This window comes from Chiloscyllium plagiosum, unplaced genomic scaffold (genome assembly GCF_037043375.1).
Source record: "Chiloscyllium plagiosum isolate Xiang-an unplaced genomic scaffold, Cpla_swu_hap1 HiC_scaffold_23, whole genome shotgun sequence".
NCBI classification, from domain to species: Eukaryota; Metazoa; Chordata; class Chondrichthyes; order Orectolobiformes; family Hemiscylliidae; genus Chiloscyllium; species Chiloscyllium plagiosum.
Window position 1 is genome coordinate 15,323,099 of NW_028270161.1, and position 16,814 is coordinate 15,339,912.

The 16,814-nt window shown below is 43.4% G+C and overlaps 1 protein-coding gene across 8 annotated transcripts in view; it reads right to left on the bottom strand.

Annotated features, from left to right (window-relative positions):
- Positions 1–16,814, bottom strand: part of plxna4 (plexin A4) — a 633,380-nt gene that overhangs the window by 35,102 nt on the left and 581,464 nt on the right. For all 8 annotated transcript variants that reach the window (XM_087999383.1, XM_043714038.2, XM_087999382.1 and 5 more), the window contains 2 exons: positions 4,791–4,950; positions 2,055–2,158 (listed from right to left, as the gene is read on the bottom strand). In XM_087999383.1, coding sequence (XP_087855509.1) covers positions 2,055–2,158; positions 4,791–4,950 — 264 coding nt within the window. The remainder of the gene's footprint in view (positions 1–2,054; positions 2,159–4,790; positions 4,951–16,814) is intronic.

Below are 16,814 nucleotides of genomic sequence, written 5' to 3' on the forward strand. Positions count from 1 at the left end.
AAAATGAAGAGACGACCCTTTAGAACTGAGATGAGGAGGAATTTCTTTAGCCAGAGGGTGGTGAATCTGTGGAACTCATTACCGCATTAAGCTATGGAGGCCAAATCATTGAATGTGTTGAAGAGAGAGATAGATAGGTTCTTGATTAGTAAGGGAATCAAGGCTTATGGGGAGAACATAGGAGAATGGGGTTCAGAAATATGTCAGCAGATTCGATGGGCCAAACTGCCTAATTCTGCTCCTGTATCCCGATGTTAGGATGGAGGGGTAGTTGGAGATGATGTTTCCTTTATCTCGCATTTCATGCAATAATTGAACTGTATATATTTATCTCATTTTCTGGAGCTCATAGAGGTGAGTGTATCACTTATGGGGAATGATATAGTTCTACTTTTGATGTCAAATTTTTTCAGAAGAACTCCCACATAGTCCACTGCACAGTTTAGATGCAGAGTGAAGTTCTCTATGGTCTGTTGCAACAACATGCCTTAAGCTTCCATCTGAATATTATCATCGGGTGTTTTAACACTGAGCTGGTGCCATTCAAATGCTTTGTGTCCTGAAATGGAAGATAAGCCTTCCATTTGTATAATCTTAGTGTAAAGCAGGATGTCAGGGATGGAGAGGCAACAATATATCTTCACTGAACCAACCACACCTTGGGCACAAAGCGTGACATAAAATGGTCAGGTTTTGAGGGAGTGTAATCATGAACAAGGATTTCAGCCCAGCCATTATGTGCCATTGCTCCATCAATGCACTGACTCCCAGCAGAACTTAACATTATCCATTTAATTCCTTTCCCAGAGTGGTTAGCACTGCTGCCTCACGGTGCCAGGGACCCAGGTTCGATCCCAGCCTCAGGTGACAGTATGTGTGGAGTTTGCACATTCTCCTTGTGTCTGCGTGGTTTTCCTCCGGGTGCTCCGGTTTCCTCCCACAATCTAAAGATGTGCAGGTTAGGTGAATTGGCCATGCTAAATTGCTCATAGCATTCAGGGATGTGTAGGTTGGGGGTAAATGTAGAGTAATGGGGAATGGGTTTGGGTGGTCGATGTGGACTTGTAGGGCCGAAGGGCCTGTTTCCATGCTGTAGGGTTTCTATGATTCTAAGCGTTATCTCTTCACTTAAATTGATTATACCCAAATAGAAAACAGATGGACTTATTAATCAAACTAATCTTTGTACTAAAAAAGGAACATGCTGGAGAAACTGTGGGTGGGGGTGCTCCTTGATTGAAAATATTAGCTTTGTGCTCTATCTTATTAATTTCAAGCACAAAGATTAGCTTCTAAACTGAAAGCATTATGTTGCAGATGCTGGAGATCTGAATTTAAAACGAAAAGCGCTGGAGGGGCTCAGCAGGTCTCGCTGTTTTTGTAGGGAGTGAAACAAAGTTCAGAACTGAGTTCCAAAGGACAGCCACATTAAACTCCAAACGCTCCCAGATCTGCTGAGATTCTCCAGCACTTTATTTCAGATCTTCCGCATCCACAAATAGCTTGCTTATAATTTGTTCCTTATTTGCAAACCCTAGATTGATACAACACAGAAACTTTCATGCTTTTTATACAGGTGAGCATTAAAATCATCAAAGAACGAAAAATATCTATCATTTTCAATACAGGAGCCACCTGTGCTGTGAGTGTGCTAACAGCTTTGGAAATTTTGACAGGATTTGTCAAGGATAACTTGCCCTTTCCGATGAAAGAATTAACTCCTGTCTTCATTATCTCATCTCCAATCCAATCAATTTCTAATCTGTTTTCTCTTCCTACCTCCGTGCTGACAGTCAACATTGTGACATTTAATTTAACACCAATATGGTCCAAAGTCAAATCCCTAATTTAGCAGTTGATGGCTTATCTCCCAAATTATTTGCACATTAATGAAGAAAGGATATTTGTATCAGAGGAAACAATCTGCTGTTTGCATCGCCACAAGGAATTTGTCTGACCAATCCAATTCTGCTCTCTCTCTCTCTCTCTCTCTCTGTGATTGACAGCTGACCCAGCACAGCCATGCCCCCACCACCCCCTCTCCCCCAACTCACCTGATAATGTGCCAGTGTGTTCAACCTCTTCCAGTCATTCTCTATCTTCGTAGTGACGTCCTCATCCTGCAGGATCACCCTAGCCATCCTTCCCTGTCGCCACTCTGTCGAGTGTAAGTTAACAGGACAGAGCAGCAAGGGAAAAAGAACATTAAAAAAGGAGTCAACAAAATCACAAAGTCTATTTAGATCAATGGGGCATCATTATCTCACAAAAACAAACACTTCATTCAATGGGGGAGGAAGTCTCAACTACATGAAGATAAGGAGGAAATCTTTTTCAGCTCAAAAGCTGCCTGTAAATGGTTTCATTGACTTTGACCAGAAGGTTAGCTTTATCGCATTTTTCCTTTGGAGGTCATTCAAGATGTAAATTCTTTCCACCAGTGTGTAGCACCAGTGTGTAGGTAGGACATAATCAGCAGCAGCCTGGTTTTTTTGGGATGTACGGTTTTTTTTGTGTCTCACCTTTTGCCATCCCTGTTTCCCGTCTCCTCATTGTCCCTAAGGGGTCAATAACTCGCACAGTATCATGGCTCCCAGCACCTTGTTGAATGCTCTTTGTTTTCACATTTCAACCCATCCCTTGATGGCATCCCACTGTTTGGCTGTGTCTTCATCCATGTTTTCAAAGACCACCACAATGTCACCCTTCTCCCATCCATATTAATATTCCCAGCCTTTAACCTTACAGATTTCTTGGTTGTCTACACAGAAATTCCCTCTCTCTGTACCTCAGCCTCTCCTTTTCTTCCTTTGAAATACAGATTAATACTATATTTGACTCAGTCTTTGGTCGCCTGTCCTAATCTCCCTTTATGTGACTCATTGTCAAAATCCGTCTGGTTACATTCTTGTGAAGCTCTTTGAGACTAATGTTTTCTTTATTCTTTCCTGGGATGTGTGGCATTGCCAGCAAAACCTGCATGTGTTGCCCATTCCTCACTGCCCTTGAACCGAATAACTTGCTAAAGCCACGTCAGAGGACAATTAAGAGTCAACCATGTTGCTGAGAGTCTGGAGTCACATGTAGGCCAGAGCAGGTAAGGAAGACAGATTGCCTCCCCTTAAGGACAGATGGATTCCTTCAATCAATAATGGTTGCCATTGTCACCAATACTGAGAATGGTGTTATAGTTCATATTTATTAACTAAATTCGAATTTCACCAGCAGCCAGGGTGGGATCTGAACCTGCATTCCCTAATGCATTATCCTGAGTTGCTCAGTTACTAGTCCAATGGCAAAATTCCTATGCCACCATCTCCCAATGTAAATGCAATCAAGATTAAATAGGGCTATACAGTACAGAACAGGCCATTTGGATCAACATATCCATGACAGTGTTTATGCTCTTCTTGAATCTCCTCCCAGATTTTCAAATCTAAATGTATTATCTTCAGCCTTGATCCCTTTCTGTCTCATGCATTTGGCTAGCTACATCGGAAATTTTCATACCAATCATTCCCTGTGACTTTAATGTAACAGCAAAGTGAACAGAGACAAAACAAAAACTGCAGATGCTGGAATCAAGGTAAACAATCAGGGGGTTGGAAGAACACAGCAAGCCAGGCAGCATCAGAAGGCGGAGAAGTCAACGTTTCGGGTGTAACCCTTCATCAGGACTGGGGGGAGCTGCAGAAAAAGGGAAGGTTGGGGAGGAGGGGGCGGGGTGGTGAGGTAGGTGATCACAGGTAGAGGTCGTACCCTTTACCTGTGTTCGCCTATCCTCATCTCACCATCCCGCTACACCCCCTCCCCCGCCCGTACCTCTCCCCCTTTTATCTGCAGCTCCCCCCACGCCCACCCCCAGTCCTCAGGAAGAGTTACACCCGAAACGTTGACTTCTCCACCTCCTGATGCTGCCTGGTTTGCTGTGTTCTTCCAACCTCCTGCCTGCCTACACAGCAAAGTGAATCTGCAATCTCAACCGAAGTGTGCACAGTGTGTTTATTATCAAAGTCCCACTGGCTTTTAATGTGAAAACAGCATCTAACAATGGTCATGAGCCTCCCAACTCTGAATGTTTTCCCGTAGTTTACTTGTGGAAAGCTGTGGTGCTCTTGTTAACTGAGCTGCTGGTTTGAAGGTCTTATCTTTCCTGATCTTTTTTCTGGAAACAAGTTTTCCAAAACTGTATCTATAAAATACTGCCAGCTGTGGCTCAGTGGGTTGCTCTCTTGCCTCTGAGTTAGAAAGTTCAAGTCCCACTTCAGAAACTTGAGTATTGCCTTAGGGCTGAGTCGTCAGTGAGACTGCTCATCGGGTGCTGCATTTTCTTGTTCAAACAGACTGGAAGCATTTGGGCTTTGAAGGAAGCATTTATGCTTTTTTTTTGTTAAAGCTAACACTCTTTTGTTTCGAATGAGGAAATACAGGGCTGCTAAAGGCTAATTAACTATGAAAACTGCTCCTTCGAGAATCCATACCCATTCACCCCAATAATAAAAAAAGCCAGACAGGTAAGAAAATTATGGCAAATCGAATGTTACCTTGCTGCCTTGTTTACACTGAGCTTGATACCCTGGTTTTGTTTTAAAAGGGGGTTGGGGTGAGAGCAAAAATAATAAGTCAAGTGTGAAATAAATCTGGCGTATTCACAATGGAGCTCTTGGTGAAGCTGCAGTTAATAAACTGAAATTCACTCAAATACAATCAGTCAATATAAGAGCCCAAAGCCCCACTCAGCCAGAGAAGCAGTACTGTTGAAAGTTACTGTCCTTAGTGATAATTCTTACCCAAGTCCATGTCGGCAGCTTTGGGTCTGTGTGAACAAGGTAAATTCTTGAAGATAGTGTCTAAAATCTTCTCCTTGACCTGGGTGATTGTGTCACAGTTCAGAGTCTTGGTGGAAATTTCAGGACTGTTCTCATTATCAGGATTCACACAGTACAGCACCTAAAGAAATACAAGACAAAGAAAGAATGTCAGGAGAAGTCACGAGAGGGTGAACCCAGTCCAGATGCTTTCCCAAACTTATTCGTGGGTTGTGGGCAACATTTGCAAGGTCAGTATTTTCTAGCTATTCTGAGTCATACCTAAGGAGGTGCTTGCTAGCTGTCTTTTTGAACCATTGCAGTTTGTGCAGTGATGTCCACTCATTTCCACAGTGCAGTCAGATAGGGAATTCCAAATCTCCATCCTACACTTGGCGACAAAGTGGATGGATTTGTCCAGGTCAAGGTGGCATGAAGCTTGGATGAAAAAGGACAGCACTTCCTGCTGCCCTATCTTTTGGAATGGTCAAGATCACCAATTTGAATGGTCCTGATGATGAAGCTTTGTCAAGTTGGTGAGGGTACACCCAATAAGTAACAGACATTAATACCTGTCCCCCCTCCGTATCCACAGGTGATACATTCCAAGACCTACCGCGGTTGCCCGAAACCGCAGATAGTAGCGAACCCTATCATTTAAATGGAAAACTTACCTCCCCGCAGCCCCTGGAATTATTTCTGGACATCCATGTAATATTTTCAGGCTGTGGTAAACCGCGGATAACTGGAACTGCGGAAACTGAATCCATGGATACGGGCTTCTACTGCATATCCAAGGTGTACTATGGCATAGGGAGTGAATGGTGAAGAGAGTGGGTGGGATGCCAATCAGACAGACTGCTTTGTCATGAATGGTGCTGAAAATGTGTTGCTGGAAAAGCGCAGCAGGTCAGGCAGCATCCAAGGAGCAGGAGAATCGACGTTTCAGGCATGAGCCTGAAGAAAGGCTCATGCCCGAAACGCCGATTCTCCTGCTCCTTGGATGCTGCCTGATCTACTGCGCTTTTCCAGCAACACATTTTCAGCTCTGATCTCCAGGATCTGCAGTCCTCACTTTCTCCTTGTCATGAATGGTGTCAAGCTTGAATGCTGTGCACTTATCTAACCAATAGGTACATTTGCACATATCTGCATATGTCATATCACACGTTTGACCTTTGCCTTGTAGATGGTGGACAGGCTTTGGAGAGTCAGAAGAGTTACTTGCCATAGAATTCCCAGTATTATAACAAATTATCTGAACGATTGGTCCGGTTCAGTTTCTAGTCAATGATAATGTTGATAGCGGGTTGGGGCTAAGGATGTAATATTACTGAATATGTCTTGGTGAGACTTTTTCTTACAAGAGATGGTCATTGCCTGGCACTTATGCGGTGCCAATGTCACATACCGCTTGTCAGCTTGAGCCTGAATGTTGATCAGGTTTTGTTCAATATGAAAACAGACAGCATCAGTGTCAGAGGAAGCAAAAATAGGCTTGAATATTGCACAATATTTTTCAAAAAATTTTTCATCTGGATGTGGGTGTTTCTGTCTTTATTGCCTTCCATAATTGCCTAAGAATCAACCACATTGCTGCAGCTGGAGTCATTTGTAAGGTTGGCAGATTTCCTTTCTCAAGCAAGGTCGTGAACCAAATGGGTTTTTACAACAATTGACAGTGGCTGTTATCACATGGTTGTCATGAGATTAGCTTTTCTTAATTGCAGATTTTTATTGAATTCAAATTCCACCATCTGTCATGGTGGGATATGAACCTTTGCATGCAGAACACTGGCCTGGGACACCACATTACTAGTCTATTGACACTGCCACTATACCAGCACCTCCCCGGTAATTATCAGCAAACATTCCACTTCTGACCTTACAACGGAGGAAAGTTCTTTGATGAAGAGGCTGAAGATGGTGAGACCTAGATCACCACCCTGAGGAACTCCTACAGAGGAGATATTCTGATGCTGAGATGTTCAGCCTCCAATAACAGCAAACATGTTCCTTTGGTTCGTTATAACTCTAACAAGTAGAGAGTTTTTCTCCAATTCACTGTCATTGAAAAACGACCATCTAGTTTACTACTGCCCTTTCAGCCATACTTACCTGGTCTGGTCTACATGTGACTCCAGACCTACTTTAAGGTGATTGATTCTTAATTGTCCTTTGAAATGGTCCAGCTGTCATTGACTACAGTTTTGTGAGGACTCCTTGATATTACACTCAGTCAAATGCAAACTTAATGTCTACAGCAGTCACTCCAACATCTCTTTCGGAATATAGCTGGCTTAATCATGGCTGTAACAAGGTCATATGCTGAATGGTGCTAGTGGATGTGTGATTCACTGGTGTTTGCAACAAAAAGAATCCTTCTATTGTGGAAGTGCCAAGAGGAATGAAGGTGTTCAGTCACAGTTACTGTTGAATAAAATCTTTTCCAGTTTGCATAGCACAACCATTTCCACGAGGAGTAAATGCCTGCAGAGATTCTGCACCTCCCCTGTCTCCTCCTCCTCTTCTGCAGATGCACTGAGGGCACCAACAGGAGGTGTGGCACTGATAGCAGATACACAGGCTCTCTCTCACGCTTAGCAGCTCAGTCTCGCTAATTTTAAGTAAAGTGCTTCTGAGTGCCCCAATCTGTGCCCGAGGCCATGCCAACATGAAGTGCCAATTCATCCTCTCTCACCTTCTGTGCGCAGGGATATGCGGGATATCACTTAGCCATTCAAAAGACATAGGCTCCTTGTGTTGTGAGTACTGGTCCCAATTCTGCCCAGTCACTGCTAGGAGAAACAAACAGGTAGACAAAGAGGGTCAAGTGACAGTTTTCACTGATGGAAACTGAAAGCGCTCAACTTCTTGGGTGCAAGTGTTTTCTGTGAGCAAGAATTACAATGCAAAGGAAGAGTTTAAAACCAAACAGGCATCCTGACCAGACGTCAACATGCAGGTCAATTGACAGAAAGCCAGAACCCAAACCCAAGGAACTCTGTGACTTTCTTTTTCTTTTCAGATATTAAATGACACAGCACTGGAAGATACCTTGAGGTCCACCATTGCTGAACTAGCTCTTTTCAATGAAGGCCATTCCTCTGCTCTTTACTCCTCCTATTTATCGCAAATCTTTTTCAAAGCTTTTCTTCTGTATTCTTTCATGGGATATGAATATTGCTGACAAGTCCCGTACTTGCTGCAATTCCTAATGGCTCCTCAAACTCAATCACAGCTAGACCATTTCAAAGGACAGTTAAGAATCAATCATATTGATGTAGGTTTGGAGTCACATGTAGACCAGACCAACTAAACATGGCTGAAAGGGCAGTAGTAAACCAGATGGGTTTTTCTTTCAATGGCAATGAATAACAATTGGGATGATTATCATTATTGAGATTAGCTTTCAGTTCCAGATTCGATTTAAGCTCACAATGGGATTTGACTCAATGTCCTGACAGCATTTAGCGCTTGCCTTTAAATTACAAGTCCATGACATTACCACTAAAACACTTTCCTGAATAGGTTCCAATCTCACTGTTTGGGCTGCACATTCCAGATTATAACAAGGTTGGAGCAAATTACTGCAGATGCTGGAATCTGTACTGAAAACAGAAAGTGCTGGAGGTCACAGCGAGTCAGGCAGCATCTATGGAGAGAGAGCAAGCTAACGTTGAGTTTAGATGACTCAGGAGCTCTGATGAAAAGTCATCTAAACTCAAAATGGTAGCTTGCTCTCTCTCTCTCTCTCTCTCTCTCCATGGATGCTGTCTGACCAGTTGTGAATCTCCAGTTATCATAACTCTTAAATCTGCATCTCCTGGTTACGGATCTTTCCAGCAGTGGGAAGAGTTCATACCATTTCTTCTATCAAAACCCATTGTAATTCTGAGTCTCATTATCATTCCCTGATCCCTGAATAATCCCAGTTTCTCTCATCTCTCTACCATCTGAACTTCCACCATTGTGGAAAACGTTATTTTTTTTCCCTAAGAACTTGTACTGAAGAATCTGTACCTGGGTAACTCGGTGAGTGGCAACTTGTAAACCTTTCGTTATACTCATGTCAGCACATGTGACAATAAACCTAATTCAATTCAACGTCCTTCACACACTCTCCAAGGCCGTCATTTCTAAACCGCTGACCAGATTCACCTTATTCCTGGTTCACCTTTTGTGCTCTGATTCACACAGATTATGAAAGAGATTTAAATCTGAAATCCCAGGTCAATTCCAAATTGGGGACAGGATTTCAATTTTAAAAGGCCAATGGAGTGGAAAGGGTAAAACAAAAATGCAAATCCTAGTTGCATGCTTTGTTAACACATGTATACAGTCTTTCAAATGCAAAGCTATTAAAAAGAAAATATCATTAGCATTTATCACTCAATGGTGCAGATCGACACAAACTCTACTTGCATATTTGTTGAAACCATAGCCACCTATCGATTTCAGCCTGGCCTTCAGCCATCACTGCTAATCCCTAGCCATAAGAATAGCCATTAAGTTCCAAGCATCTCACAAGGATAAAATACGAACAACATTACAGTCATTAGGATGCATTATCCAGTCAGGTGTTAATTAAATTGTCACTGCACTGAACCAATCTTCAGCATCTGAGAGATTGCAGAACGTGGACCTCTATCCCCTGTCTGTCGCTTTATGGCCGTCGCCTTCCCCCCATTCCCCCACCCCCAAGTGAATCTGCATCACAAAGCATTTAGGGAAATAACAAATGCAACTCTCAGCAGGTCAGCTCAGGCTCCTCATCAGAAATCAAAGTGTAAATGCTCCAGTTCCTTTGTAAATGATCTGATGGCTGTAAATTGAGGAGCAGATGCACTTTGTAAGCCTGCTGCTTTTACATGTGTGCTAGCTGCTTTCATCTGACAAATTTATCGGAGTTTTTTTCTTCCCTCTTCAAGAGAGGAAACAAAGAAAATAGACATAATAAGAGAAAACCAAACCCTATGGAGCAAAAGCAGGAGCATTAAAGCAGGCTTTAGTTCCAGCTCAGGAATCAGGGAGGCAGCAGAAAGGTTGCTGCTGGTAGTTAATTTAGTCTGTGCACTCTATATTTTATTCCGTTCTAATTATTCTTCAGTCCAGGGGGTGCTGACTCTGCTCTTGCTCACATGGCTTTTGTACTCTGGGCTCTTTATCTACAATGTTAATCCTGGCTCCCTTATCCTGTTGGCAGGCCTGGTTTAAGGAAAAGCCATTCACAGTCAGAAGGTTAAAGGCTTGAGCCCCGACTCATGGGACCTAGAGTCACAGGATCATAGAGATGTACAGAACGGAAGCAGACCCTTCGAACGTGCCAACCAGATATCCTGAACTAATCTAGTCCCATTTGCCAGCACTTGGCCCATATCCCTCTAAATCCTTCCTATTCATGATTTGGAGGAGCCAGTGTTGGACTGGGGTGTACAAAGCTAAAAATCACACAACACCAGGTTATAGTCCAACAGGTTTAATTGGAAGCACTAGCTTTCGGAGCACTGCTCCTTCATCAGGTGATTGATCATCACCTAATGAACCACCTGATGAAGGAGCAGTGCTCTGAAAGCTAGTGCTTCCAAATAAACCTGTTGGACTATAACCTGGTGTTGTGTGATTTTTAACTTTCTATTCATGTGCCCATCCAGATGTCTCTTAAATGTTGTAATTGTACCAGCCTCCACCACTTCCTCTGGCAGCTCATTCCATACACGCACCACCCTCTGCATGAAAAAGTTGCCCCTTAGGTCCCTTTTAAATTTTTCTCCTCTTGCCTTAAACTTGTGCCCTCTCATTCTGGGGAACAGTCCTTGTCTATTTACTCTATCCAAGCCCCTCAATATTTTATAAACCTCTAAAAGTCACCCCTCAACCTCTGCCACTCCAGGGGGAAAGCAGCCCCAACCTATTCAGCCTCAAACACAGAAATTCTTGCAACACACTCCACAAGTGCGGGAGTGGGTGCACACCCTTGGGTGAGATACTAAACCAAGACTGCATCTGCCCCCTCAAAGATCCCACGGCATCATCTCCACGAGGGATGAGAGGGCCCTGCCTAATGGTTACCCTGCGACCAAAAGTTATCTATCTCAGTCACCTTTGTGGGATCTTGCTGTGCTCACATTGGCTGCCCATTTTTTAAATAAATATTCATTCATGATATGAGGGTGTCACTGGCTTGGCCAGCTTTTATTGCTTATCCTTAATTACCCAGAGGGCAATTAAGAGTCAATCTTATTATCAAGTGACTCGAAAAGTAGTCTGTCAGGGCTCTGGGATGTTCTGAGGTTGTTGCTTTTCCATGGGTTTGCAGTTATTCTGGCTTTGAAGTCTCTCAAGTGTATTGCATTGCCTTTGGTTTTGTGATGAACAGCTGCTTTCAGAGCTATTCACCTGCTCTTGTACTTCCCTCACACCCAGCTTTCTGAAGTATGCTTCCCTCCCACTCTATCTCAAACTCTCCATCCTTTCACTGCCTAATGCTCCCTCTCCTTTCTCGCTGCAGAGTTTCGAGCAATGAATGCCTTGGACTATCAGAATGTGGCTCAGTTATAATGTTTTCATCTCTTGGTCTGAAGGCTCAAACCCTACTCTCGAAAGGTAAGCACAGAATACAGACTGACCTTTCTGTGCAGTCCGAAGGGTGCGCCGCATTGTCAGAGGTTGGGATGAATGAAATGTTGAACTATTTGCCTCTTTGCTTACAGGGCCAGTCATAAAGGATCAAAGTACAGACAGTGCTCTCTCTGGTGCCTGGGTCAATATTTAAGCGAATAAATGTGATTTTCTGGTCAGTTCCCTCAGTGCAACATATTTGCTGCATTTCCTACGTTACTACAGCGGATATAATTCAAAACTACATACTCGGTTCTGGAGTATTTTGGTTTGCCCTAGGTTTGTGAAAAACATGACTAAAGTGAGTGTTTCTTTATTTCTCTTGGAAGGAAGGAGCCAATTTTGCTGGTGGGAATACAGGAAGCTTGCACACAGTTACCAAACTCTCATCATGTGAAGCTTACAACCACCAAGGGTCACAAGAAGCAGCCAATATTCCTCCCCACCCTTTAAGTTTCGAAATTTTGTCTAAACATGGCTGTGGAGAGAATGCAGAGGCACAGTACCATAGAAACCCCTCACATCATTTCAGACAGTCTGACACATTGCAGAGATTGGAACTGCACATTTACACAGTGAGCATTTACTCTCTGCCTCTACGCAGCACAACATCATGCCTTCAGATATTAATCGATAATGAGTGAACAACAACAACTTATATTTATGGAGCATCTTTAACATAATAAAGCATTACATCACACAAGTTAGTACAGTATACAGGTACAGAACAATCAAGGAGACAAATAGATGCTATCCTTCACTATCAGGAGGTTTGAACATGAATGTAAGTATGTTACTCAGTTATGCAGAGCATTAGTGAGGTGACAAAATTAGAAATTGCTGGAAAAGCTCAGCATTTGTGAAGAGAAATCAGAGTTAACATTTTGGGTCATGTCACCCTTCCTCAGGACTGAGGTCACATCTCAAATACAGGAGAAGGTTCAGAGAAAATTTACTAGATTGATGGTTTGTAGATTGATGGTTGGAACAAATGGCTTGTCTTATGAGAATAGGTTGAACAGACTGAGTTTGTTTTCACTGGAATTTAGAAAAGTGAGGGATGGCTTGATGTAGTGTATAAGATTCTGAATGGTATTGACAAGGTGGATATAAGTATGCTACCTCTTGTGGATCAGTCTTGAATTAGTCGATCATTTAGGTCAGAGATGAGGAATTTATTTTCTGAGTTGTGTGATCTTGTGCTCGGAAAGCATTAGAGCTGGATCATAAATCATTTGAAGGTGTGAGTAGATAGATTCTTATCTGACAGGGAGATCAAACGCTATGGGGTTGATAGGAGTGTCGAATTTGGAACACAAACAATTCAGTCGTGACCTTATTAAATGGCAGAGCAGGTTAGAGGGGCCAAATGGCTTACTGCTGCTCCTATTTCGATGTTTGTATTAGTCAATAAAATTTGACACCAGCAGGGATGCTAGGAGAGGTGATTGAATGATTAGTTGAAGAGGTAGGCTTTTAAAGAGTGAATTAAAGGACAGGATTGGGTAAAGAAGTGGGAAGGTTAAGGCAGGGAGTCCTAGAGCTTGGAGTCCCAGAGCAGGGTAAATCAGGAAGCCACAAATGGGGGGAAAGGCAGCAATTTTGAGACTTGTAGTGTTGAAAGAGGTTCAATATACAGAGTGGCAGGACCATGGAAGGAGTCAATGTAGATCAGTGAGCACAGTAAGGTGCAGTGGACAGTTAGGACAAGGGCAGCAGAACTGTTGACTGAGAGATCATTAAAGGAGATTGAAACAGAAACAGGTACAAATCAATAAACTTCAGAACAGAATTAGGCCATTCAACCCATCGAGTCTGCTCTGCCATTTGATCATGGCTTATATGTTTGATATGTAATATATTCTGATATGTAACCTTTGATCTCCTTACCAATCAAGAACCTATTTATCTCTGTCTTAAAGACACTCTTTGACTTGGCCTCCACAGCCCCTTGCGGCAATGAGTTCCACAGATTCACCACCCTCTAGCTGAAGAAATTCCTCCTCATCTCAGTTCTAAAGGGTCAGTCCTTCACTCTGAGGCTGTGCCCATGGGTCATCATCTCTCCTACTAGTGGAAACATCTTCTCCATGTCACTCTATCCAGGTCTCTCAGTATTCTGTAAGTTTCAATCAAATTCCCCTCATCCTTCTAAACTCCATTGAGCACAGATAGCCCTCAATTGCTCCTCATACGACAAGCATATATATACTTATGAAGGTTACTATTTCGCCAGATCAGGGTGCAGTTGAAATGGTGTGTATCCAAAACCTTCACCTGTCCTTTCTCTTCCAGATGCTAACTCACCTGCTTTGTGCTCCCAGCACTTCCTAATTTTTATTCATTAAAACAGCGCAGGTGAGAATTTGATATTTGCACTGCTTCAATTGCCCACAGTGTCCAGGGACATGCAAGCTACATGGATTAGCCATGGGAAATGCAGGGTTACAGGGATAGCTGGGGGTGGGGCATGGGTCTGAGTGGAATGCTCTTTGGAGGGTCAGTGTGGACTTGATGGGCTAAATGGCCTGTTTCCACACTGTAGGGTTTTTACAAAAAAGTCTTTCTGAACACCTTTGTTAGTTATTAAATTAATGGAGCTGGGGTGAAAAGCAATCTGCCTCTCATAAAGAAGACAACCCATTTCATGGTGCAGTTTACATGAATCAGTATCGTGGTCCCTTTGAGGTGAGATTGTCAAGAATCAGTGGGCAAGGAGAGAACATCTCAGCCAAGCTCTAGCCTGACTTCAAGTAATGGCCCCTCACAAAGATTTTCCAGGAACACCTAAAGACCAGGACCTGGGGACGTTGGCCTGATGTTGTCCCTTCATTGCTGTGAAGCATTGAAAGCAACTGTTCGAATGGATTAGCCCAATAAAGGTCAAAGGGTCAAACCTGAGTTGTTCTTGCTTTATTGGATGAGCCATGAATGGATTCCATCAACCCCCCCCCCCCCCCCCCCCCACCTTACGTTTCTTCCCTGTCTCTCACTCTTTGCTGACTTTGGGTTTTCCCATCTCCTGTCCCATTTTCAAAAGGTTGGGTGACCAACTCTAGGATTCTTGGAGTCTCAAGGAATAAAATTAATTCCTTGCTCAGGGCTACAGACCAAATCAAGGAAAACAATCAAAAGGGTGACTTTGGTAAAAGTGAGATCTTCAGGCTTTTCATTTTCTTAGAATATGTTTTGCCACAAGGTTGCAAAAATAGTGAATAATCACGTGTTTGCATCAAGAATCATCTGAAGAGATGACGAAGAGTCTTACTGTCCTCTTACTGGCCAAAAAGGCAAAATGCTCTGAGATGGACATACTGGGTGACCAATGTTGTTAATATGAGGAGGGGCATAGCTGATGGCCAGAACATACCCAGAGTTACTGATCCTACTTCCAAAACTGTCCTGCAAGTAGTCTCTTGGGTCAGCCATGTCCTGTTGATGGCTCTCAGTGGTGTTAGAATTTACCAGTGTACTTGATTTCATTCACCAGCACTCCAATTTCCTGTTCAGTTTGAAGTGTTATCAGCCCAAGACGGTGAGCATTCAGGGATTACTGTATCCTTTAAACTGTCATGTTTCTTTCTTTAATTATTTATACAGGCTACAAATAAATTACCAGGTCATTTGCAGGTCGCCAATCCAGTGAAGTCCCTGCTGAAACATTTATATCATCAGCGATCCACCATGCAAAACTACCATGCAACTGGTTGTTCAGTTGCTGATTGCACCAATAACAAAATGCAAACAAAAAAAGTGACCTGAGCACGTCTCAAAACCCTTTATTGTAAATGAGCTATGCTTGAATTCCAGTCACTGCTGTAATGTCAGAAACACAGCAGCGGGTTTGGGCATAGCACTGACATAATGACTAGATAATCTGAATGCGTGGATGTCGGTACGCCAACCTTCATACACCAAGCCTAGTTAGCACAGGGATTGCTACCACAACCAACCCATCTTCAACAACTACCAGTCCCCATTAGCAAGTATTGATTCTCCCAGTCTGACTTTTACCTATTCCTTTGTTTGTCCAACTGATGCTCTCTCTCTCTCTCTTGGCTTCATCTCCACTATCATTTTCTCCTACCCCCTACCCACTTCAGCATAAATGCCAACCTTTCCCTCACCAAAATTAGTTCTGAAGAAGGGTCACGTTAACTCTGCTTTCTCTCCACAGGTGTTGCCAGACCAACTGAGTTTTCCCAGCAATATCTGCTTTTGTTCATATTTCCAGTGATATTGACTGAGATAAATATTGGCCAAGACATGGGCCTATTCCCTTTTAGTTCTTGAGAATAGTTACCATGGAGTGTTTTGCCTTGATCTGAGAGTGAAGGTAGGGTGTTGACTGAGCTTTAATCCATGGTGTTTGTACAGAGTTATCTGACCTCAGCAATTTTTCTCAAGTCCACTTGTGTAAAGAACGAAGACAGAAAGAATCCTTTAACCCATTGGTAGATTAATACAACAGGTCAGGCAGCATCCGAGGAGCAGGAAAATCAACATTTCGGGCAGAAACCCTTCATCAGGGATGAGGCTGGGAGCCTTGGGGGTGGCGAGATAAATGGATGGGGGGTGGGGTTGGGGGGGAAGATAGCTGAGAGTGCAATAGGTTGATGGAGGTGGAGGCAATGGTGATAGGTCAGAGGGGAGGGTGGAACGGATAGGTGGGAAGGAAACTGGGCAGGTAGGACAGGTCATGAGTGCGGTGCCGAGTTGGAAGGTTGGAACTGGGATAAGGTGGGGGGAGGGGAAATGAGGAAACCGGTGAAATCCACATTTATGCCATTGGGTTGAAGGGTCGCGAGGCGGAAGGCGTTCTTCCTCCAGGTGTCGGGTGGTAAGGGAATAGCAATGAAGGAGGTTCAGGACCTGCAAGTCCTTGACAGAATGGGAGGGGCAGTTGAAGTGTTTGGCCACGGGCCGGTGGGGTTGGTTGGTGCGGGTGTTCTGGAAATGTTCTCTGAAGTGCTCTGCAGGTAGGCACCATGCTCTCCACCCCAATCTCCAGCCCTCACTTTCGCCCACTCGTAGAATATACTGGCAATTTGCCAACTCTAGTATCTGGTAGCCAGTGTTGCAGAGGTCAATGTCTTGTTTGGTGACTGAGTATACAATGGGAAATTAAAGCAATGTCACTGATGGACAGCCTCATTCAATTGACCGATTGTGATTAACGTTCTCTTCAGCACCACATCTTTGTTTTATTCATTCACAGGATATGGGCATCACTAGCTTGACCAGCATTTACTTCCCATTGCCAATTGCCCAGAGGGCAGTCACAATGCTGTGGGCCTGGAGTTACATGTATGTCAGACCAGGTAAAGACGACATTTTCCTTCCTATAGAGCTCAAGTGAATTAGATGGATTTTTCTGACAATTGG